The following is a 24,419-nucleotide window of genomic DNA, read 5'->3' as shown; positions in this document are numbered from 1 at the left end:
ACAGCTCTCATTGATGCACCATCATGGATTAGCTGCACTACCTGAGCAACTTCTGTGGGTTGTAGACACTACCTCATGCCAGGAAAAATGTAAAAGCGACCAAAACAACATCCAGAAAGGATCAGAAAAGAGAACTAGTCCGTGGTCACCACCTACAGAACCACTCCTTAATAGGGGTTGTGTTGCTATGTGTCATCTATAATTTCGACCTGCTGTCTGTTCCATTTACACTATAGCTGGAGAAATTGGTTAACAATTAGTCTTAATTCATAACTGGACTGGTTGTTTTCACAGAAGTGTGATTGAAGTGGAGCTCCATTGTGTTGTTTAAGTGTTTTCTTTATTTTGTGGGGCAGTGTCTATAGTGGGTTGAAATTAAAAATGAGTGATATAAATGTTTATCATTATTTCCAACTGCAGATTTTCTTCAAAACCTTTACTATTAAAGTTATCAAAATGAAAAAAACCCTTTCACATGTAATGACGGGGTAACAATGGCTCTTTCTTAGTTCATTCCAGGCATTGTGGATACATTTTTGTACTAAGCTTTAGAAAGTTATAAATATGAATTATTGAATCACATTAACGGGTTTTTAGATTCAGAGTAATTGTCAATATGGAGCCTCAGTGAATAGCAACAATTAAGGATTAGAAGTAATATCAATTGTTAGTGTTGAGGGCCAGAAACTTTAAGGGATTGTTCAGAGTTTTTTCTGGCCTTTGTTATCGTTTTATATATTTTTTATGTATTGGCAAAGAGAAAAAAAAAACAGCATAAGGCCACACAACTGTATTGGGGTTGGTGATCTGACCCCATAGAGCTCTATTACAACCGATTGCGGTTTGGTCCTATTTTAGTCAAATACAAAATTAATTCACTCAACTCGCTTCTAGAGTAAAAAAAAAATGTTAAACCTCACCATAGCCGAGTCAAATAAAAGAGAACACTTTAGGGATAAAAGGACATCTTCTGGTTTAACTTCTTGATCTACATCTTTTTCACTCCAGAAAGGAGTTGAGCGACCTCCTTTTGTGTTTCAGTGACTTTATGACTGCGGGTCAGCTCAGAAACTAACCCATTCTTGGAGTCTGCTCCTCATATTTTTGTAAAATGGACAGAACACATGGGAATACTACTCTTTTTATTTAGTTTTGAAGGACCTTTTTAAGCCTTATTTTTGTAGTGCACCCACTTAGCTTTGTATGGATCGGGAAAAGGAGAGGAGGACATGTGCTTCCCCCAGTTTCCAGGGTGAAACACATGGTGATGTGCATAAGTCCTAGAAGGGGGATTTCTTCTGAACTCCAGAACCCTTCAGCTTCTTCCAGTTGAGGAGGACCATCGGTTTGTTCCACAGATGACCACCGTACCTTCTTCCAAGTTCCGTTTGCTGTTGTTCTGGAAAACTTAATCGCATAATCCAAGTCAGCCCCCTTTCCCAGTATTTTATTGTAAATGTATTTTCCAGCTTTCTCCATATTTTTCTCAGAAACAGAAATGTCACCTAGCAGAAATGGACTATAAATATCTATTGGATTCTGTAGAGTTCATATTGCATGCTCTGCTAAAACAATCTGTCTGAGTAGATATGTATTTGTTTAATCTTTTTATATAGAACAATATAGAGTCTGTGAATAACTGCCTTTCATAAGTCTAGTAGTTATTTTGCTAGCTGTGGTACAAAGATAAAGTGGCTTTCTCAAGGACATAAAGTGTAGGCGTCAAAGCAAAGTCTGTACTTCTATGAGCTAGCCTTCAAGCTGCGTTGACACTTCAGTCTTAGTCTACACAAAAGTAAAATTGTTATTCTGGCAACACAAAGGATGTCCATGTAGAAACTATGGAAAATTGGGTCTGCATTTTATTATGATCCAATATCCCATTACTGTATGTAGAAAGAAGATAATAATCACTGATACCTTATCATGTCCCAAAATATAATGCTTAGAAGGAAACATTTTCTATGAATAATTCCTTCTCTATTACCGTATTTTTCGGAGTATAAGGCGCACCATCAATAAATGCCTGCTTAAACGTTTAGGTTCATATATAAGGCGCACCGGATTATAAGGCGCACCTGATTATAAGGATGAATGACCAGCAGGTGGCAGACCTGTGCACAGTTCAAGACAGCTGTTGTCTGTAAGTATGGTTCATTTATAAGGCGCACTGGACTATAAGGCGCACCTTTGATTTCTGAGAAAATCAAAGGATTTTTTGTGCGCCTTAGAGTCTGAAAAATACAGTACATGCAATATTCTAATACTACAATTCTAGAACTATTTACAGCAGCAATCAATGAATAGGTTGTCATTTCTAAATGTTATTCATAACAATTTGTTATTCTGTGCCTATGGGTACAGTAGGTCATTCTATATGATGTCTACAGTAAGGAGTATTTTAGTAGGATTTTGGCTGGGTCGGCGCCAGTGCTTGGCATACCTGGCAAGTGCCGGGGCCGAGGGCTGCCAGGGGTGCCCACACAAGGCTTTACATAAGAAATCCATGGGGGAGAGGGGAGCTGTATCCAATTAATCCATTGGGTGTAAAGGGATTTATATAAAATAACCTTGAGGGGACTGCTTGGGATGATAAATTAGGGAATATTTTGGGAACAGCAGACTGTTTTAGTTTCTGAATTTTGAATGTTGCCGGGTGAGTTCACTGCAAAGGGGCCTACTGAGGCGCTGTCACCCAAGGTCCTACTGAAACTTGGAGCTGACCCTGATTATATAACAATGTATGTTCTTCAGGTCCTCAAGTATCCATTTGGCCACATGCCGTATGGTCACACTGTACCATCTTCTTCTCTTCTTTGTGAGTTCAGGATGTGTAAAGCTTTTGGTCTACCCTATAAGTGGAATCTTTTCTTTTGCAACCATTCAATAATTACTATTTCAACCCAATACCTCTTTTCATACTCTATTATTAACTCAGTTAATAGTTCTAAATTATTAACATAGACAATAATAGGGAAGTAAAAGTAGAGATAGTACTGTAGTCAGGGACTAAGTCCAGAGACACTCCAAGGACATAAATATACCTATGTACCGATTTTCATATATATTACAGCATTCTCAATATAGGACAGAGATATCTTGCACCATAAGCTTTTCTATCTGAAGTGGATGTATCTAAGAAGGCTTTCAGGTACAGTGCTCACTGCTGGAGAAAGAACAGAAAAAAGACACAGAGAAGATCTTTTGCTTAAAAAAGATGGGTATCTTTAGGAAAGTTTAACATGTTGAGTGAGTGACATGTTAGTAGGGGAAAATGGACACCGGTTGTAGTCTGAATGTGGCGTGGTTCTTGAAGACTTCTTATCTGTATTTGGTGACTGTCATACTATATAAAGAATTTTGGAGTCATCACAGAAGTGGTGTGCAGAACAAAGGAGCCCCGGTCAGATTTTTCTCATTTTATGGGTTCTAGAAAGGCTTAGAAGATAAGTATAACCATAATAAACTTTCCTAAAGGAAGGCAACCCCTTTAATGAAGTATATTACAATGTTTACTATTACCACCTACATTTTTCATTTCTGAAATGTAAAAAAAAATTGTTTAGTTATTCTTGAAGCGATGCTCTATGCATGATTGGGGCACATGGGGCAAGCAAGAAGGTTGGGGCTTGGTGAAAAGGGAATGGCGGAAGGGATTTCATAGATGACGATGTGTTAATGTTGTTCACAGGAAGTCAGTTTCAGTGGAGGGACTGACATCCTGTAATCTTTGGACATGTGGGGGGGGGGCATGGGGATGAAATAAATAACACAGCTAAAATATTGCTGGTAAGTTACTGAAAATTGCCGAGGGGCTTCTTTAAAGTCAATTGCGGGAGCACTTGTCACAGTCAATGCAATTGCACCTCCAGCTCTAATTAAAATAATAACAAGCGACTGAGTATCTGATAGAAAGATTAGATTATTATGTAGGGTATTCTGCTTCCATTTTTTGCAGAAATACATTTTCTTCAAAGTCGATTCCTTGTGGTACCAATTTATAAAGGTAAAAGAAGTTATCAGACATCTTGTAAAGTGAATGCAGCAGAATACGCTGTACAACCAGCGAAAAACCCTCAACTCCCCCATTCTAAATACACTGCTAAGAGGGAACAAAAATCCAATTTGCCTGTCACTTACTTCCTCCTTGATTAGATAATAGACACACTGACTCACTATGGAAGTAGTATATCACATCAAGGATATGTTAGGGTCCATTACTACTGTGATAAACAGTGGTCAGCACATTAAAATATGGAAATAAGACAGCATAACCAGCGCATACAAATTTGCTTTGCATTCAGAAACAATGAGCCAAGGGAATGAATCGAAACAGCCTGAAACTACTGTATTCTCAGCACATCAAACCATGTGAATAAAAAAAGCAAGCAGAGAATTTGATTTTTATACCCAAGGCTATTTTTTATTATAGTTTATTTCCGTGTTCTCTTCTGTTCACACAAGTTCTCTTACAAGGAAATAACATTTTATTGTGTGTGCAATACTCACTAGATCTGTTATCTATATCTGGTTAACACTGCTACTTTTTACCGGCAGTGGGGTCATCTATCATGATATCAACTCCAGCTTTCCAGGGCAAAAAAAAACTCTCTTTATTTTAAATAGGACTTTTATGGGTTTGGTATATATATATATATTTATTTTATAATAATGTAGATTTATATATTTTATTTTATACATATATATATTTTTTTGCTCTTGGTAAAACTTAAGTGTAATCTTTTGATAGTCCCCCGAGTCCTGCACATACTGTAGAACTAATCCCAAGACACCTGTTTTTGACTTTCTGAGAAGATTTCTTGACAGCCTTTGAGGATATAGAATTACAACACAGCACACTCTGCAAGTAGTGATAGGCACATGTTGACTTCCCCATGAGTATAACCATAATCTCCTAAAAATCACAACCCTGTTTTCAATCGACTTCCGTCTGCCTCAGAATCCCGTTCATAGATCCTTTCTGAGTAACCACCTGGCGAATCCAAGGGGCAAACAAGTTAAGAGATGGCCCATGTCTGATGGAGATTTTTTGATAAGGTTGTCGTCTTCACAGATATTACATGGGACCTTGATCCCTATGCTGTGAATACCTCTAGACCAGCTATAAGGCTCACATCAACTAACACTGATGGGAGCGCCTTTTTCTTTCCATCTACTTTTACCCCAACTGCTCCCAAGTAAGACACTGACTTCTATGGCTGAATGGTTATGATGAACCCGTGCTATATGTACTTTTTGTTACCACCCGTTTCTTTGTTGAGATAACTTTGATACTCTTGCCTAGGCTATTTTGTTGAGTTATAGTTTTAGTCCATGGGTCATTACGTCAAGTGGCTCTTCCCACCCTGCAGTATTCACCACTGCTGAGAGCTGTGAATAATTAGGTAAATATCCCCATCCCCAAAATAACTAATGCCAAAGCTCAAAGCCAATGATGCCTATTTGCTATAAAACAAACAGCACAGTTTTCCTTTTAGCTTGTTTGATTGTTGTTCAGATATAGCCATAGAAACATTGATAGACACAAGTATGGATAGTTGGACAGAAGAAGGTAGGTAAGGGCCGTGTCATTAAATAACTATGTGGATACAGATACAAAATAAACAGGCTGCCTGCAGGAATCTCTTTTTCTAGTTTTATTTTTAACAAGTCCTATTGTATGCTTGCAACCTTCCTTTGGTAGCACGGCAGCTAAGCCCTGCTAGAGTAAGATAATATGCCTGAGTTTTTTTTTTCAGGATTTGTAGATTGTCTTCTGAGCAGCATTGGCCCAAAGACCAATAACAAGTGTATAGGCCAACAAAACCAGTTGGAGACATTACTCACACCGTGTCTTTTGCATGTGTAGGAGGCCTGGCTTGTAATGTTTGTGGGATTTTTGTTTTTTTTTAAACAATGATGTTCCCACTTTAAAGATCAAACAATATATTTAAAAAAAACAAACAGGAAGAATTAGTAAGAATGCCCCGTTTTGCATGTGTAGTTGGTAACAAGAATGAGTAATGAATTTTCTGCAATGTCTTCGAACGACGTTGCCCTTTGTACATGCAAAGTTGGGGCAGCATGTGGTAGGCTTGTGATAAAGCTTTTGCCCCCAACTGCTTTGCATCCAGTTAACATTTATAATCCACCAACACAAGCCAATTGATCATAAGAAGCCACTTTCATTCATCCTCCTTGTCAAATCCTCCATACACAAATAAAGAAGAATAACAGAAAGAAATGCTGGTCCTTTAGAAAGTGGTGGCAGTGACGAGAGTCCCTTCCACAGTCGGTCAGCGTACAATGACGGCTAACACCAGGAGGAAGAGCAGCAGGGACACCCTGACCCCATCACACCTGTTGTTTTCTGCTGCCTGCTGCACTCCACTTGGCATTCTCTGGGACGTCCTCCGTGTACATTTAGTCTTCCTTTTTGTTGTAGCAGTGGGCATAGTATCAAAATTGAATTTCAGTTGGTAATCCGGCACATAATCCTGTACGTTATGTGGGCTCTTCCCAGACAAGGGTTTTGAGATCCGATTTCGGTTTTTGTGACTGGTGCAGTTCTTACCAGATTTCCTTGTTCCTGGACGTGGGTCTGGATGGGCAGCTGGCTCATTTTGGTGCAAGTCTTTTCCTTTTTCCTTAGAGGAATGGTGTGAGTGGTGCCCTTTATGTGATATCTGATGCGTGGTGCTGTAAGTAGTATGAGTCTTAATTTGGTGAAGAGACTCTGAGCCAGAACAATGCGCATAATCTTCTGATTTTAGGGTTTTTAGGTCTCTGCCCTGCATTTTATCAGGAGTCTCACAAATAACATTCGAACTAGTCCCTCTAAACTTTCGTAGCCACTCCCACAGGGATCTGGCTTTACAGTCGCAGTCCCAGGGGTTATCATTAAGCCTCAAAAACTCCAGAGCAGAAAGATGTGCTAAACACTCCCCTTGCAGTTCTGATATGCTGTTATTAAACAGAAACAAGGTGGTCAGCCTCTTAAGATCATGAAAAGCATTTCTGTGAATGAACTGAAGTTGGTTCTGATGAAGAAGAAGACGATCCAGGTTGACCAAACCTCTAAATGTATTTTGATGAAGGCTCCAAAGCTTGTTTCCATGCAGAAAAAGATGGCTCAGATTGACCAAATCTATAAAGATGTCATCTTGTAGAAACTCAATGTGGTTGTTTTGAAGGTAAAGAAATTGTAAACTGTGGAGTCCACTGAATAACCCCGTAGGCAAGGAGCTGAGGCCACATTTGTACAGGTTTAAGGTGTGAAGTCTACTCAGACCTTGAAATGTCTCTCCTGCCAAAGCCCTCAAATAGCGATTGTCCCCAAGATCCAGTTCTTCAAGGTTATCAAACCCTTCAAAGGTATTTGGATCAATAAAGGTGATATTGTTGCTGTAAAGCCACAGAGTGATAAGTGAAGGGCTGAAATGTCCCCTTAGGAGTGTGTTTATCTGATTGTTCTGAAGAAATATCCTCTCGCTGATTTCTGGAATTCCTTCTGGTACACCCCCAAAGTTGTGAGCCTGGCAGCTGACAGTCATTGGTGATGGGTAACATATACAGTTTATGGGGCATAGTGATATAAAAGGCAACTGCATTCCAAAAAGGACCAAAAATAGATCCAGGTGACATCCTGTAAGAAGAGAAAAAAACAAGTATTAAATATTGTTGAAATGTTTTCAGAAAAACACATATAAATCATGCAAATGCAGATGGTCCAGGTATAAAAAAGTAGTAAAAGTCACACCATATTCTCATGGAAAAAGCAATACATCATGTTTTGGTTACTCCTCCTAGAGTACATTGACAAATGGGTGTTACCAGTTTTCTTTTTTCACTGTTTGTCATTATGTCACACAGCATAGAGCAGGAGAGGACCATTGAATGGGAATAGGTAAAGTTGAGTTTTTGTGTCTGATTTGTTACATTTTTTTTACAAAGCAAATTTGCACTGGCTTGGGTTGGGGTACAGAAAAAAGTGGGAGAGGGAGAATAAGGGGACTACATAAAAAGGAAGCATGAGGGGTGGTTACAAAACTGGGGCATAAGTTGGGGAGCTAAATGTGGGGAGTGCTAGTAGGGAGGCATAAGGTGAAAGGGGGTATAATATGGGGGCTACCAAATGGAGGACATAATACCAGGGGTTATGAAAAACTATAAATTGGTCTGCTACAAAACGGTAAACACTTGGGGGTGGGGGCTACAGATTGGAGGACACAACAGGTTAGGGCATAATCTAAAGCATAAATTGGGGAGCTGTTCTAATGGGGAATAAGTTGGGGGCATACAGAAAGGAGGCATTTTAAGAGGGGGCCAATAGAGATAGACAGTGTTAATGGGAAGGCTACTGAAAGAAGGAACATTATAAATGTAGACTAAAGGAAGGGGGACAGGGGGCATGATGCTATCTGGGGGACACATAGAGGGATATTTTGCTTTATGGGCACACTTGTGTGTGGGGGAATTAATTTGAAAGGAGGGGTAACAATGTGTGTGTGGGGCTACGGGGCTAATTTGAATTGTTAAAACATAAAAAATGCATAATCCAGAATGACACATACAGTATATCTCTATAATATTAAAAACTGCTAAGTCAGTATATATTTTGCTTCTGAAACATAGGGGTTAAGAACATCTTAAATAATGAAGATTCCATTAAAAATAGATTATGTTGGAAATATCATGGACTTTTATTGAAAGGTCATTTATTGCCAAACTTTATCCCCTCTCTCATTATCTTCCTGTAATGGGAATCTGACATGAATGCACAACAGAGCAGCGAGCGATGAGACGACGCACAAATTATCACAATGTATCAACGTAAAATCTGTTATCACATATTTATTTTATTTCCTAGGTCAGAAGACTTAATAAGAGAGATTAAGCAATGGGGAATATCAGCAACCAGGTTGTAATGTTAGTAGAATGGAAATGGACACTAATTGCTTTCAGTATAATTAGCTACCATGCACATGGTTAAGTATTATGAGCACAGCCATTTTCCAAGTCTGGTTGCTCCCTGCCATAACCATATTAGAGATCAATTATATAAGGATTACTCATAGATCTCCAGGAGATGTTCAAAAACTTTCTATTTGCATCTTTTGGTTACATTTAGAAACATTGGGGGGGCATCTATGATATTACATTTGGGCCGTTTTTGGTGCACTTTCCACCTTTTTTCTGTTTCCATTTAATTTATCGTATATACTCGAGGCAGTGCCCCTCCTTACTATGCTACATGTCACTGTACATGACTTAACACACTATGTATAAACTGCTGCTCGGGTTCCTGCTCTATAACATTCTGCCTGCCGATAGGACACTATGTTCCATCTGCTCAGATCCTCCTACTCTATAACATGCTGCCTGTAGATGGAACACTATATACCAGTGGTGGCGAACCTATGGCACGGGTGCCAGAGGTGGCACTCTGAGCACTCTCTGTGGGCACCCAGGCCATCATCCCAGACAGGACTCAAAACCTCCTCCTGCAGTCCCTGGCTACCCAGGACATGCTGTGACCAGGGCTATTTAAAGCTACACATCCTAATGCAGCCTGGGACTACAGGAGAAGCAAGGCGGTGCAGGCAAGGCTGCATTATTATTGTAGCTCCTGCTCTGGGCCCTGCTATTCTTCCTGTTCAGGGGATCCTGGAAGGAAGTTACAATGATAATCAGAATTTCTCCTCTTTCTTGCAAATGTTTTGCTGTCATCAGGACGCTGATACACTATGACACAACAGGTAGCAACATGTTACCACTTAAATTGCTATGTTGGCACTTGTATTTAAATAAGTAGGTTTGGTTCTAGTTTGGGCACTCGGTCTCTAAAAGGTTCGCCATCACTGCTATATACCATCTGCTCAGCTCAGATTGCTCTGTAACATACTGCCTGACAATCAGGCTACATGTTCAATTCTCTTTATTTGAAAAGCATTTTAACATGCAGGAAGTCAACCCTAACTGTATGTTAAAGTTGTGCTGGCGTGACTTCTAGACTTATTGTAGATCTGACCTACTGACAGAATTCCATGTCAAATTTTCAAGGAATATAGCAGCCTAATGTGCTGTAGTCTCGGTCAGTGTATAGATATCAAATTGAAAGTAACCGTTTACCATCAACCAGCAATTCTGTGGTGATAAGGTTTATCATAAAATATATAATATATTAAAAAGGTTAATTTGGGCTGCCTTCAGTCGCCCTTAATGGGAGCTTAGAAGCTCACAAGATGCTTTTTATAAATTGCAGTATGCAGTAGTCTCTCATGCTCCCCCTTGTGGTGGCTGTAAACGGAACAGTTTTCATATTTTCTAATTGTCTATGCTGGTGATATGGAGTGGTGTACCAGAAAAAAAGTTGCTGCAATATATACAGCAGTCAAAAAATGGTGGCACACCAGAAAATACTGAAAAAACTGAATTTACTTTATTCCAAGACTGCTATGTTACAGCTACTGAATATGGAGCCTTTCTCAAGCCCTATATATACATATATATAGTTAAATACCACAAAATTATGCATCATACTTAGAGATGAACGAATCGATTCAATGGTTCTTAGATTAGGTAGAAATATGGTGATTTGCAGGCGAACAGAATCTGAATCTTTTCCAATCAGATTCGGACAATCTAGAATAAGGGAAGTCTATGGGAATGGAAGGTCTTCCTTTAACTAGCAGTTCTAGATGTCCAGTACACTAGTCTTTTAATTTAAAAAAATATTTGATGATTAGCTCATCTCTTATCATGGTGGACATTCACTGTATCTACACATGCTAAAAAGAATTGAGAATTTTATTCATGGTTATACAATTTGTCTAGTTCTACAAACTTGTAATCCCAATTCCCATTCTATGGCTGTTTTATTGCTGTTGTACTTAGTTTTCATAACATTTTATGCGAAAGTAGTAAAAAGATTACCACAGCCGCTGCATTCTAGCAGGACTCTGATTAACTTCCATGTTGTAAATAGTTTAAAGTACTTCTAGCTAATGAATACTCTAAAGCAAAATGAATAAAAAGGTTGTAATTATTATTATGGTCTTTGATCTGTCTTTTTCTACCTTTCCTTCAATGCTTTTCTGTACTACTTATTCTATTACCCAACACTTTTATTGCTGTCTACCAGTGTTTGTACCAACAGGCTACAGAGCTAGGGCAGCAAAATGAAAATATGCCCTGAGTAAGGCCGCATTCACTCGACCCTAGGGACGTATCTATGGCTGCTATCTTGCGGCAATACATACGTCTCCCATAGACGGCATTGGTCGCTCAGAGCGATATGGTACTCATGTGCGGCAATGTAACGCTCCTTACATGGGAAAAAGATAGGACATGTCCTATCTTTTCCCATGTTACGAGCCATACGTTATGTTTTGCAACGGAGAGGGGAGGAGTCACCCTGCCTCCTCTCCATACCGGCGGACGTATGCCTGCCCAGCTGTAGCAGTGCAGGCATACGTCAGTGTGAATGCAGCCTAAGGGACTGTAGATATACCTCTGTTCCCTCTACCCTTTTCTCTTCTACCCCTTCTTGTGGCACACACTATGGGGGAGATTTGTTAGAAATGCCTGAGGTAAAATTATTCTAGTTGCCCATGGAAACCAATCAGAGTCCAGCTTCAATTTTATAAACAGCTGTGTGAAAATGAAAGTTGAGCTCTGATTGGTTGCCATGAGCAACTACAAAAGTTTTGCTCTCAGAAACCTCTCATTAATCTCATTATATACCTGAATTTACAGTATTACCTTACATTATTGAGACTCTTTCAATGATTGCTTTCCTAGTAGTTATCTCTTAATCAGCACCATGTGCATGGATTAAAGGGGTTTTCGAGCAAAACCCTTTGTAATGTACTTGATAGTTGATAAAATTGTGCATCAATGAGCATTCAACCACTAGATCTCGGTTCTCTGGTTAACATAGCCGTAAAACCCCACCTAGGACGATAAGTGGTTGAGAATAAGTGGCGTAACTAGAAGCTGGTGGGCCCCAGTTCAAAATCTGTGCCAGGGCCCCGACTATAATGTATGGTTTATAGTAATAGTCTTCTCATATGGGAAAGTGACACCATAAGGGCCCCCTAAACCTCTTGGGCCCAGGTGCGATCACAACCTCTGCAGCCCCTAAAGTTACGCCCCTGCCTACAACTCCATTTAAAGTCTATGGTACTGTGCAAATATCAAACTCAATGACAAATCCTTATGTCCGGAATATTCCTTTAACAAAGGCACAGAGGCATAGGTGATTGATTAAACAACCAAATCAAAGAAATAATGATGTTTCTAATGATTTCCTGTAATGTACATCCATAGATTCTTCTGGTGAACATATATCTTAGTAAATTATGTCTGTATTCTGGATAGTGGGAACGATCGAATAGTTTATTTGCTTCAAATTTAAGCCCCAGTCTAATGTTCTTCTAAATCTAGATAAAATTACTTATTTCATTTCCCCCGTTTCAGGCGCTAAAAGATTTTCATCCCTACCAATTCTCATTGCTATCGCTGAAAACTTCCGTCAAAAGTTGGAATATTTAGTGAAAATGATTCCTTTATACGGATGGGCTCTAAATTTAGCTCTCTTATGCCTTTAATTTCCCTTCCATCCATTTCTTATTATGAGGAGGAAACATATTTTAGATATGAAATAGAGAATATGTGCAGAGGATGTGATATTATAGCCGTTTCATTACGTGCCATGGAAGCATACTAACAGAAATGTGACACAATTTAAACAAGGATTGCTTCGGTGTAATTTCTGTTTCCAATAGGGGAATATTTTCATATAATGAATTTCTAGCTAGTCCAGGTGATGACATCAGTAGGGTTCCTGTATTAGCAGTTCTGGGGAACGTCTCGAGAATCTATAATGAAGTGCTATCTCCATGGTGCATGCATAAGCAAGTCATGTAAATCTAAGATGGATGGTCAATTTATTCCTGTTTACTTTTCTGAAGCTCAAGGATTCCCATAGGTGTTTTATATCTTTCATCCTTTCTCCCCAGGCCAAGGTTTAAAAAATGGCCCACTGAGGCTGAAGGCAGAATTTAGAAAGGCAGGTACTTGCTGGAGGCCAAAAATATGTATCTGATAGAAGATAGAGAGCAAGATGTATAGATAGATAATGGAGATGAAATGTAAATCACAAACTCAACCCTCTGAGTCTGACAATATATAATAATGTATGTCAAGAAAATGAAGCCTTGAATAAAGGAATTATTGTACTATTCACTTATGCAAAGTGTGTTGATATGTTTTCTAAGCGATCCATAGAACCTACTGCGTCTGTATCCTTAGGTATGTGAACATTTAAAGGGCATCTACGACCAAGATGAATGATTGTAAACCAAGCACACAAACACACTGGTGTGTGCCCCCTCTGGCAGGATCCGCTCTTCTTTTAGCTTCATATACCCTGATTTTTACAAAAAAAGACTTTTAAAATTATGCAATGAGGTGTTAATGAAGCCAGGCACCCCTCAGGCTCATTTGCATCATTTTTAAAGCCGTTTTTCTTAAAAACAAGGGCATAGGAAACTTGAAGAAAAGCAGATCCTGCCAGAGGGGCACACACTAGTATGTCAGTTTGCTTGGTTTACAATCCTTCATCCTGGTTGGAGATGCCCTTTAAATGTTCATCTACTTAAGGATACAGTGGCAGTAGGTTCTATGGATCACTTAGAAAACATTTCAACACACTTCGCATAAGTGGATAGTACAAGTGAATATTTGTAACAAATATTATCAAATAAGATTAGATTTTTTCCCTTCTTCTCCTCTTCTAAATTGTCATTCACTGAAATCTGTCCTGAAGTGAATCAATCTTGATCTTCCAAGATGGACAACAGCTCACAGAAGTGTCAAATGAAAAGTAACCATAGAAGTCTATGGAGAAGAAAGTCGGGGGGCTGGTTGAGAGAGAAGGAAGATGCAGATGAATGGAGGTTGCTGGAGCGAAAGTGTTCTAACTAACCCTAAGTACTTTAAATGTATTTAAATCAGTACTACTCAGTTTTTTTCTATTACGTCCCATAACTCTGCTGCTGTTTTCGTGTGTGAGTGACATATTCTCTTCAATAGTCTCTGTATAGTGTATGGGAGACATTGTAGTTACTAGTCTCTACCAACCAGCTCAGGGAGAACATGTGTATATCGGTCGTAAAATGGTCATAAATTGTGTTACTCGTTTGTTATTCCTTTTGTATGCTCAGTGTAATATTGATTTATTCTTCTGAGTTTGTTGAAAGGTTATTGACAATTTAAAGGTCAACTACACCTATAAAAGTAAAGGTTGCTCATATCACTCACTTATACAGTATGAATATAGAGTAAGCGTTTTGGGACGATAAAAGAGCTGCGCATATGGGAGAAACTATTGATCTTAGCTTCCAATGGTCTCATTAACGGGCCATACACATTCAGTAGTTGTGTTTTTGTTACTGCTTTAAGAAATGTATGCTTAAAGGTAACATTAGTGATGTTCACGTGACATTAAAGCTACTCTATGGTGGAATGAGTTATACCTTCTAATCCTTCCATGTGACTGAGAGCATGTATCAGTCATGTTGAGATCCAACTGCCCTATCCTCTATCCACATCTGTCGTTAGAGCAGAGATGAAAGACAGACTGTAACATGAACAAATAACTTAAAGGGGTTGTTCACTTTAAGCAATTTAAATAATAAACATAATTTATAGTGTTTGTGTTACGAAAAGTTAGACAAGTTTCCAATATACTTGCTGTATCAATTCTTTACAGTTTTCTAGATCTCTGCTTGTAGACATGCAACAGGAAACCTTATACTTAACTTCCTGTAGATAAACACCGGTCCATGGTCATGTGATGGCACACAGGTGCACGGCTCGTTATAACACATGGCTCTGATTGTACTCTGTGATACAATGAAAAGTGACATCACATGACCATGGACCGGTGTTTATCTATAGGAAGTAAAGTATGACGTTTCCTGTTGAATGACAGCAAGAAAAGATTTAGTAAGATTTAGAAAAACCGTAACGAATTGATATAGAAAGTATATTGGATAATTGTATAACTTTTCATTACACAAACAATATCAATTATTTACTGGAATGTGCTAAAAGTGGACATAACCTTTAAATTATTTTTCACAGTGTTCTTTTTATTGCTACTGTGACAGGTAGGATTCCTTTAAGCCATCATGGTATTATACAGTACAATGCAAGTAAAACATGCATGTTTTATAGCAAAATAAAAAAAGTCTCACTTTAAATTTGCATAACAGATTAAAGTTACCCATAAGCTTCCAGGTCATTTAGGAACCTGCACTAATCAACTCATACCCTCACAAGAACTGCCCTACATCTAGATCATGACACCATTGCCCTGGAGGACAAGATAAATTGGCAGATATATTTTATTCTCTAAAGCAATTTCATTTAATCCTTGTAACTGAAAGAGAAGCACTTTAGCAGCGATCATACTCTCAAAAATCTACATCCCAATGTTCTTTAGTATTAAGTGTGCCATTTGAGTGCATTAGCTAATGTATTCTGTGCTGTACGGAGCATTGTGTGGATTAAAAATGCCACCCGCATGTCTTTGAAGAGCAGTATGTGTCTTGCAAGCTACAGGTTGAATATCACTTCTTAAAAGTATTTGATTGCGCCATATAAGCATGCTTCATTTTCCTCTCGGCTGGCTCTCGCTACACAGTGGAATCTGAGCTCAAGTACTAAAACAGCAATGAATTGCAGACACTTTTGTCTTTCTGTAACGCAATCCAGGATTCTTCACACATTCAATCGCATAGAGTGCTATAAAGCCAGGGCGTGTGACTGCCTTCTGGATGGGTGGTGCGCCTTTAAATCCACATGCGGTACCATGATTACTCTAATTTAGCATAAGATACATATCCTCTGTGTCACACAGTCATAACCTGATTAAAATTTGGCAGAGCACTAGATATTCCAATCATAGGAGCACAGAGGATGTTGAATAAAATGACACACTGGAGTCAGACGGCAATCAGTAAGAGCAGCCCTTTACAGCAGAACACCAATCTGTTTCTGGATTTTTCTTATATGTCGATATTTATGTCAAGATGTAAGGTAATAAACAATCTGGTATGTTTCTGTTTTGCAAATGCTCCATCTTTTCAACTAAATTACATCACATTCTATAATACCTTAAAGGGGTTGTACCAAGATTGTTATTGTCTATCCCCTAACAATAAAACTGCTGGTACCTCAACTGATCAGGAGAAGGCGGGTCCAGTTCTCACTCATTAACTGGACTTGCCACTCTATTCAATACTATGCGAGTGTTGGACATTGCCGGACACAGTGATGGGCACTCAGACATCCTCATAGACAGTGAATCAATAGGTGAGCACCTGACCTCTGTTCTCATAAGCAGTCATACCCCGCCAATCAGTTTGTTATTCTTTTCTTAGATAGGGGACAACAATCATACTTAATAAGAACCCTTTAGGTGGAATTTTTTCTTATTTGGGTTAAAATGCTTTAGATTCTGTAGTTAGGTGTTCTGTTTGTGTTACTTTATTTCTAGTTTAATGGAGAATTCTCACTTAAGACTAAAGGTTTAGCCCACGTTTATAAATTATCACTGATTCACTCGGTAAATAGAATCTTATATCATATTCTATATGGTTTGTATAGAATGGTAAATCATATTTTATATGGTATATATAGAATGGTTTATCATATTTTATATGGTATATATAGAATGGTATATCATATAAGCCCTCCACCGCACAGATAAATCAGGGGGTTCCAGCCTCCTGATGTATCCGGTGGCTAGTTGCGCTGTTGCACAATTCTATAGCGTTATTACCTGCTAGCGTATGTGTAGGGCATGCCTCCTTAGTACACCTCCATGCCCACATGGCGTGGAGATGGCGTAATGGGGGAAATTATTGCATATCATATGAGTTTGCAAGAAATTTTGATTATTTCAGATTATAAATCTCCTCTTGCTGTTTGATATTTTTTTATTCCAGATTGTGGGACTAACATTGGCAGCAGGAAGGACTACTTATTATAATATATAGGGGACTGCAACAAAAAATACTCACATTATAGGAACACTTTTTCTAATGCTTTATATTCTTTACTAAAGGTTCAAAAGTGAAATTTCTCCCACATATAGGAGTTGTTTCATCATAGACAATTCCTTTAATATATAAGCAACTGTGATCAACTCCTGATGTTCCTTTCCATCTCTGATATGAAGGACAATGTCAATATCGTACATATATACAATACAATATAGATACAGGCGGTCCCCTACTTAAGAACACCCGATTTACATACAACCCTTAGTTACAAACGGACCTCTGGATGTTGGCAATTTACTGTACTTTAGCCGTAGGCTACATTAATCTGCTATAACAGTTATCAATAGTGCCTGTTATTAAGATTTATTGTTAATCCTGATTCTTATGACAATACAATATTTTTAAAATCCAATTTTCACAGAGACCAAAAACATTTTGGTTGGGGTTACGATTATAAAATATACAGTTCCAACTTACATACAAACCTACAGAACCTATCTTGTATGTAACCCGGGGACTGTCTGTATTTACTTTACACCCTCTGTCATTCAATGGAAAAATATTTCCATAATGCAGCATACACTAGAATTTTATTGTTACCGGTTTTGTGACAGATCCCAGAGTAATACACCTCTGTATGCCTCCTTAGGAAATCTGTGGCATGTGAAGGTAGCATATGGCCTCATAGACCAGCAATTCACATGGGACACCTGTTGGCCGAACACACATTTGACTGACAGCTTTGGTTATACAGATGCACGCTTGACTTGGCGGACTGTGAGATCCACAACATCTGAAGGCAAGGGGACCCCATACTGTCAGCAGGACCCCATGCACCGTAGATGATCAGCGAGTCCTGCAGATACCGGCAGGTTCACTAATACACATCTCCTGTATATGGCCAGCTTTACTCTTACTCTTAACTGGCATGAAGTTGCAAGTAAGGTGCACAGTGTGAATTGCTCCTTATCATCAATATAATCCCTTTCTTACAAAAAGGCATGTAATTTCCAACAGAGTTTGGCCCAATTTCCTTTCTCTAAGATTTGTATTGGTGCCAAAGGTAAACCCTTAGCATGTCTCTATAAGAGAGGAGTATTGACCTCATAGAAGTCAAGGGGTGCGATACCAAGCCATATCATGACTGTGTGCTTGAAGTTGAACTGACGGACAGTAAAACGTTTGATTTGCCCTGGTAGCTGTAGTGAATGAGGCTGCAAGTCTTCAAAGCTCCAGTTCTTTATTGCTTGGCATACATTGATGAATTGTCTAGCCTCCTAAACTAAGAATGGTAACCAGCTGAGACCACTGTTAGCTCATTAAGACGGCGAGTACACGAGGAGTGACCCAGAGGTGCATTTTCCTGCTTTCAAAATATTGGTTGTGTCATTCCATTATTATGTTATACTAAGACGCACTCGAAGAAGCCAAGTCACGTCACCCGTAGTATTTCACATGTTCTTCAATAAAATAGAAGACCTTAATGTGAAGTGTTAGAGACAGCAACGTGCGGAACTGAGGAGGATTTAAGGCAATCACTGTCTGATACAAACTTTGTATTACATTTATTGGTATCCATTTCCGAGCTCCTCCTTAGGTTGTTAGCGTCTACAATGTGCCGTGATAATATATCAAATAAAGGAGCCTAAGCCTAAGAACATTTATTAGATTTGATCTGCACAGTAAAAGAGACATTATTGAATAATTGTCAGGCTTCGTGGCGTTCCTACAATGTGGAATCAATAACCATAGTACACAGATCACCATCGAATAATCAAAGCGCTCATGGACACAGCAGGTCAAAAATTTTCATGTTGATCCAATAAAAGATATGATGCTAATCTGCCCGTCTGCTAAAGCACTCGCGCTCAAGCTACAACATGGCTCGCTCTGCTTGAATCCAATTGCTCTAATGATACTTCATATCAAACGTGGAATGGCTGGTGGGAACGAGACTTCATCGAGTGACGAATAACGGAGCGCTCATGCAAAGCAGATGGGGTTGTGTTGACAGGAAGCGTTCCAGGTGATTACGTTGAAAAGGGCGATCCAATTACTACCCTTAAATTTACATTAAAGTTATTTGGAAATTGACAGTAATATGTGCCTGAAGCACAAATAGAGATTATTAAATTTGCTTTTAAAATCTGTATATAATAAGTACCTTAAAATATCTGAAAGGTTAATAAGCCTTGTGATGCTTTTAGTAATAAGGTTATCATATTGTATACTATATTCAGATAATTCTGGCCAAGTGTTTCTTGCCCATGAAAACGGATGTTTTCACCCGTTTTTGACATCCTAGGTGCGTTGATTTTTTTTAACTGATCATCATAATCTGTATTTACTATAGTTTGTACAGACCATAGCTGATATCTCTTACCGGTCTGACTTGGTCTAACCTGCCAAAGAACAGTGGAGCACACTTTCAGATCTAGAAGATTTCAGCGTGCAGAGCACCGTCACAGGAAAAGAGGGAGGATTTAAGGTTGTTGTCTAGAGGTTGATAAACACGACTGCTTTCTTCCAAAAACAGGACCACACCTGACTATACAAAAATACAAGAAAAAGTAGTCAGCTCACCTGGATGTAGTGGAGCATGCGGTAACAGCGTGAAGGTTCATGAGCACGGAATACTGCGGCTCTGAAGTTACATACAAACGAAGGAAGAGAAAAATCCAGCTTCAACGGAACCCACGTGAGTATAAAAAGTTCAAATTTATTCAGAAACTTCTTAAAAAAGTGAAAATCAGCATACAAGAAACCGCTCAGTAGATAATACTGGAAAACGCGTAGGCGATTGTTGGTCTCCCCACTACCCTGTACATACATCTAATGAGCGGTTTTTAAAAAGGCCACACTTTTAAGGTAGTTAAAACAAAAAAAGCTATGATATAAAAATGCTTTCATAAATAGAAGTGTTTGGACTCATTAAATGAAAAAAAACCTGCTCTATAATTCTCTGTGTGGCCGGTCGGCACGATGCATGCACCACCCCATAAACATGCCTAATAGAAGGCTATGGGGGGCGTAAGCTAGCCTGGTAATATATTCTGAAGCAGGACAACAATATGCACCTTGATCCTAACTAACAACATCAAGTATTTTTTAAAAACTTCATGAAGAGACAGAAGGATTTTGTCAAACCTATATCTACTGAAGAGCTGTAATAAAATGTTTCGAATAACCCTCCTGGCGAGTTCATTAAAAAACTGTACCTAAATGCTATTTTTGTATCCAAATGCTGATGTTAGTTTTTCTGCGTTTATGATAAAAAATAAACAGTTGTTGCATATCTTTTGAATAAATATTCACCTTTTGTCTACACTTCTTGGCCATTTTACACATATGTCTTGTTCTTTTATAAGGTGATGATAAAAATAAACTATAGCACTTTTAGTTTGGAAAGTTTTCTTACTCTGCAATAATTTTTTCCCACCTGCCTAAAACTTATGCACACGTCTGTGTATGTTACGAGTTACTAATCCTATTAATGATGCTGATTTCCCTATTGAGGCATATAAATCACTTGTGTACATCTCTGTGTCAGATTATACACCGCCACTCCACTGCACTCCACATGCACTCCAATGACGCACTATACAGGGGAAATAATTACTCCACCATCTGGTTGAGTGCACCGTCGCCTACAGGACAGAATCAAAGCCCCTCATCAAACATATATTTTAAGACCAACCAAATTGGTTTTGTGACTGTTACTGCAAGAGTTGCTCTTGATGGGACTCAGGGGTCTATTCATTTCAGAAATAAAATTAACAAAAAACATGGCACATAGATATGGCAGGGAATATGTGTAAATGGATGAGCCTGATATCAGAACAGGGCATATAGCGTTTCGGGCTATTCCATTTAGTCCCAAGTCTGAAACACAACAACTTGTGTTCCTATGTGATCGAATTTTGGGGGATTTTCATGTTTCAAAAAAATTTTGTTTTTTAAAATCTTTTAAAATGTTTTGGAGATCTGGAATCAATTGTTTTTGCTATTTTTTGTATTCTATTTTCTGAAAACCGGATCACTGTCTGGTGTTCTCTATTTTCTACAAACACCACCTGAGAATCTAAAAGTGGTAAGCTGAAGCCTTCTTCTCAGGTTTTGTTAGCTTAGCATGTTGTGATACTGGGGCATATATCATAATGAGGCTCATTTACTAAGGGTCCGCTGACCGCACTATCGTCAGATATTCCGTCGATTTCCGATGTGCCCCCCATTTAACTGGGGATTTTGGCGAACGCGATCGGATTTTGGCGCATTGGCCTCGGCTTTCTCGCGACCCAAATGGGGGGGCGGCATTTGGACAATCCGACTGATTTGGGCTAAGCGCGGGACTTAACATTTGAATTATATCGCAAGCCATGCACTTAAATGCACTGGGAAGAAGAAGGTGAACTCCGGCGGACCTGATTGGGGAAGCGAAAGATGAAGGATGTCGGGCGCATGCTGGTAGTGAATCGCGGCAGATGTGCATTCTCATTAGGGAACGCACCTCGGGAATCGCGCAGGGACAGGTAAGTTAATGTACCCCATTGTGTATGAGTTTGATAGAGCAAAATTAGTCTAGAGAGTCTTACTACTACAGTTAACATGAGAGTAAAAATGAGTCAAATTTACCTGAGATGAGTGAAATTTAGAATCTGCAAGGGATTGTCACTTCAATCTCACATATCTTAAGGTCTATAGTACCTAGAACCAGAACCTAGATAAGAATCTTATCTTTCAGATCACATCAGGTTTGTGATTCTGTAAGCTACAGAACCGGAGGTACACAAAGTTAGAGTAATTAGAGGGAACTGAATCTTTATGTACATCTTGATGTCCAACTATGTCTGTATCACCAGTTCTGTAACTCACAGATCTACAAGCCAATTGTTACCCAAAACATGAGAAATGTATCTCTAAGATAACACCAAAAGCATGTTCCTGGGTATTATAGAACCAAATTGACACTCCCTCTGCAGCCTCTAAACTTGACTTATCTCAGGCAGAATATGACTCTTCTCTGTTCATTTTTACGTCACTTTTGAGGATAATTTTCTTAGGTAAAAAGGCGACATTTTACATTAAAACAGGAATTCTAGCAAAGCCATTTCTTACCCTACCCCAGAGGTGGTAGTTTACAAGGGAAAATCTAATGATAGTGTTCCTTTAAGACTCTCTAGTCTTTTCACATACTAGTTCCTGGGATAGTTTGTAGTAATCCCACTGTGGAAGTCAGAAGCCTCTATAAGGATTGATCTGTCACTCATAATGTGCACAGTATTTACCAGGTCTGAATGTATTAGATAAAAATACAACTAGAATTGAAAATAGCTTATATCAATATCCATTTTAAACTACGTTCTACAAAAAATTTGATAATAACATAGAATTCAGTATTCCTCCAAATTTCTATTACAGGAGGGAAATATTATGGAGAATCACCACAAAATAATCACAGCTAAAATGACTTGTCATGCTGCTTGTAAAATAAGGCGCAGGGGCGGCTAATGTGATCATTTGTAAAGCGATTACTCCCTCGAGAGCAGGTAAATAAATCAAGTACAGAATTATTTGTTAATACTCTAAGACAATGGAACAGACTTAGCATAATCCTTCTAATCATCCGTGGAAGGTAACAAATTCTAAAGCCCCGGAAAAGAGTTAATACAAAGTTCCTATGTACAAATAAATAGGACTTGTATCCGAGTTATAATTATACGGCAGGGACATCACAACTAGTGTTTATAGAGGAAAGAGTTCATAGCGGATTGTAATCCCCACTTACTCATTACTTCCATAATCCTCATTACTAAAGGGTTTCTCACATTCTTATAACTATGGTACGGATTGTCAGAACACTCCTGAAAATTTTGCTACATTAATTGGTTTAAGTTCTCTTCCACTGTTTCTCGCCCATCTGTTTACATGGCCAGCTGTATCCCGTCCATTTACTGTATGTTTCACACGTATCCTATATATGACATATGTTACTTTAACAGAAAGCAGTGTCAGTGTGTAGAAATCACACTCCAGCTTGGAAGAGACGTTTCACTTATTTTACATTAAACATATAGAAAGAGCAGCAGGAGATGGTTGATTATTTTTTGGGAAAAAAATTATAAATTGTAATTCAGTGTAGTCCGGGGGGCAGTCCTATCAGTGATTGGCAGTCTTTCTTATATGGCTGGTCAAACAGAGATAGCTGTGAATCAGTAAGGCCACTCCCAGGGCAACCATACTACAGCTCCTACATGTTGGGCACTGTGGCTGTCACCACATTTTCTGGTGCTGCTTGTTGGTCTGAAAGTACCAGGAGTCACAAGACCGGTTTTAGCCAATCAGTTGTATCCATGGTGCCAGATACGTCACTTGTTCCACAATATAAGTGACGCCTCAAGGTGGCATAGGCCAAAGATTGCTCAAAGCGGGTCTTTGTACCCCAAAACTTCTGTCCAGGGCACCCCGACCCAACCACTGCCACACTATGCACACGGCATTAGATTAATTTGTCATATTGATGCGCCTAAAGGGGCATGGGACAGCGGGAGAGCCAGAAAAGGTAAGTATAAACATTTTTTTTCTTTGTGCCCCCCCCCCCGGGCTGGTTATGTTTTTTACAGGGGTTTTCGAATGAATTCAAGTAAGGCCCTAAACACAGAATAGGGCTTAACTTGCTGATCGGTGGGGGCCTCATCACTCCTTAAGAGTAATGGAGCAGATGGCCGTGCATGACCGTTATGCTCCATTCAACTCTATGGAGCTTATGGAGATCTCATCACTGAGACCCCCACTGATCAGCAAGTTAATAGGGCCCAACTTGAACTGGTGGTCAATGTTCTTCCATGGTTTGCCAATTCTTGGCTTCTTACACGATAGTACTCAAAATGTACATTAGTAATGTAAGCAGATTGAATCATAACACATCCCAACAGTTTAGGCATAGTATGAAATGGGATTATCATGTACAATATACAAGTTTTTGGAAAAAAAAAAACGTTGTTCCTTATAAAGCGTATTTGTAATCTCCGGAGCATCGCCAAAATGTCTCAGAGCACAGGCGGACAGAGTATTACAAAATTACCCTTTCTTCTTTTCATCTACCTGGTAAAATTCTTTTTATCTTAAAATTGCTGCACTTCTACTACAATAATAAGAAAATGATGGGCAAAATTTTCACTTTACACATAAATGCAATAGCAAAGTCATTTGTGGACGAAACACACCTCAATAGAGGATTCTCAGGAAAGGATCCTATTGATTTCACTGAGGTGTAATTCCAGGTCCAGAATTCTTAACCATGGTTATCAAAGGAAATATGTCAAAGCAAATCAATAGAATTTTTAT

The 24,419-nt window shown here is 38.9% G+C and overlaps 1 protein-coding gene across 1 annotated transcript in view; it reads right to left on the bottom strand.

Moving 5' to 3' along the window:
- Positions 1 to 4,396: 4,396 nt before the first annotated feature.
- Positions 4,397 to 24,419, bottom strand: part of RTN4RL1 (reticulon 4 receptor like 1) — a 144,628-nt gene continuing 124,605 nt past the window's right edge. The window contains exon 2 of the mRNA XM_072138110.1: positions 4,397 to 7,645. Within this exon, the coding sequence (XP_071994211.1) occupies positions 6,297 to 7,645 (1,349 nt within the window). The 3' untranslated portion in view covers positions 4,397 to 6,296. The remainder of the gene's footprint in view (positions 7,646 to 24,419) is intronic.

Source organism: Engystomops pustulosus, chromosome 2 (assembly GCF_040894005.1).
Source record: "Engystomops pustulosus chromosome 2, aEngPut4.maternal, whole genome shotgun sequence".
In the NCBI taxonomy this organism is placed as follows: domain Eukaryota; kingdom Metazoa; phylum Chordata; class Amphibia; order Anura; family Leptodactylidae; genus Engystomops; species Engystomops pustulosus.
Note: the sequence above shows the minus strand (reverse complement) of the source record. Positions and strands in the feature narration are given on the sequence as shown.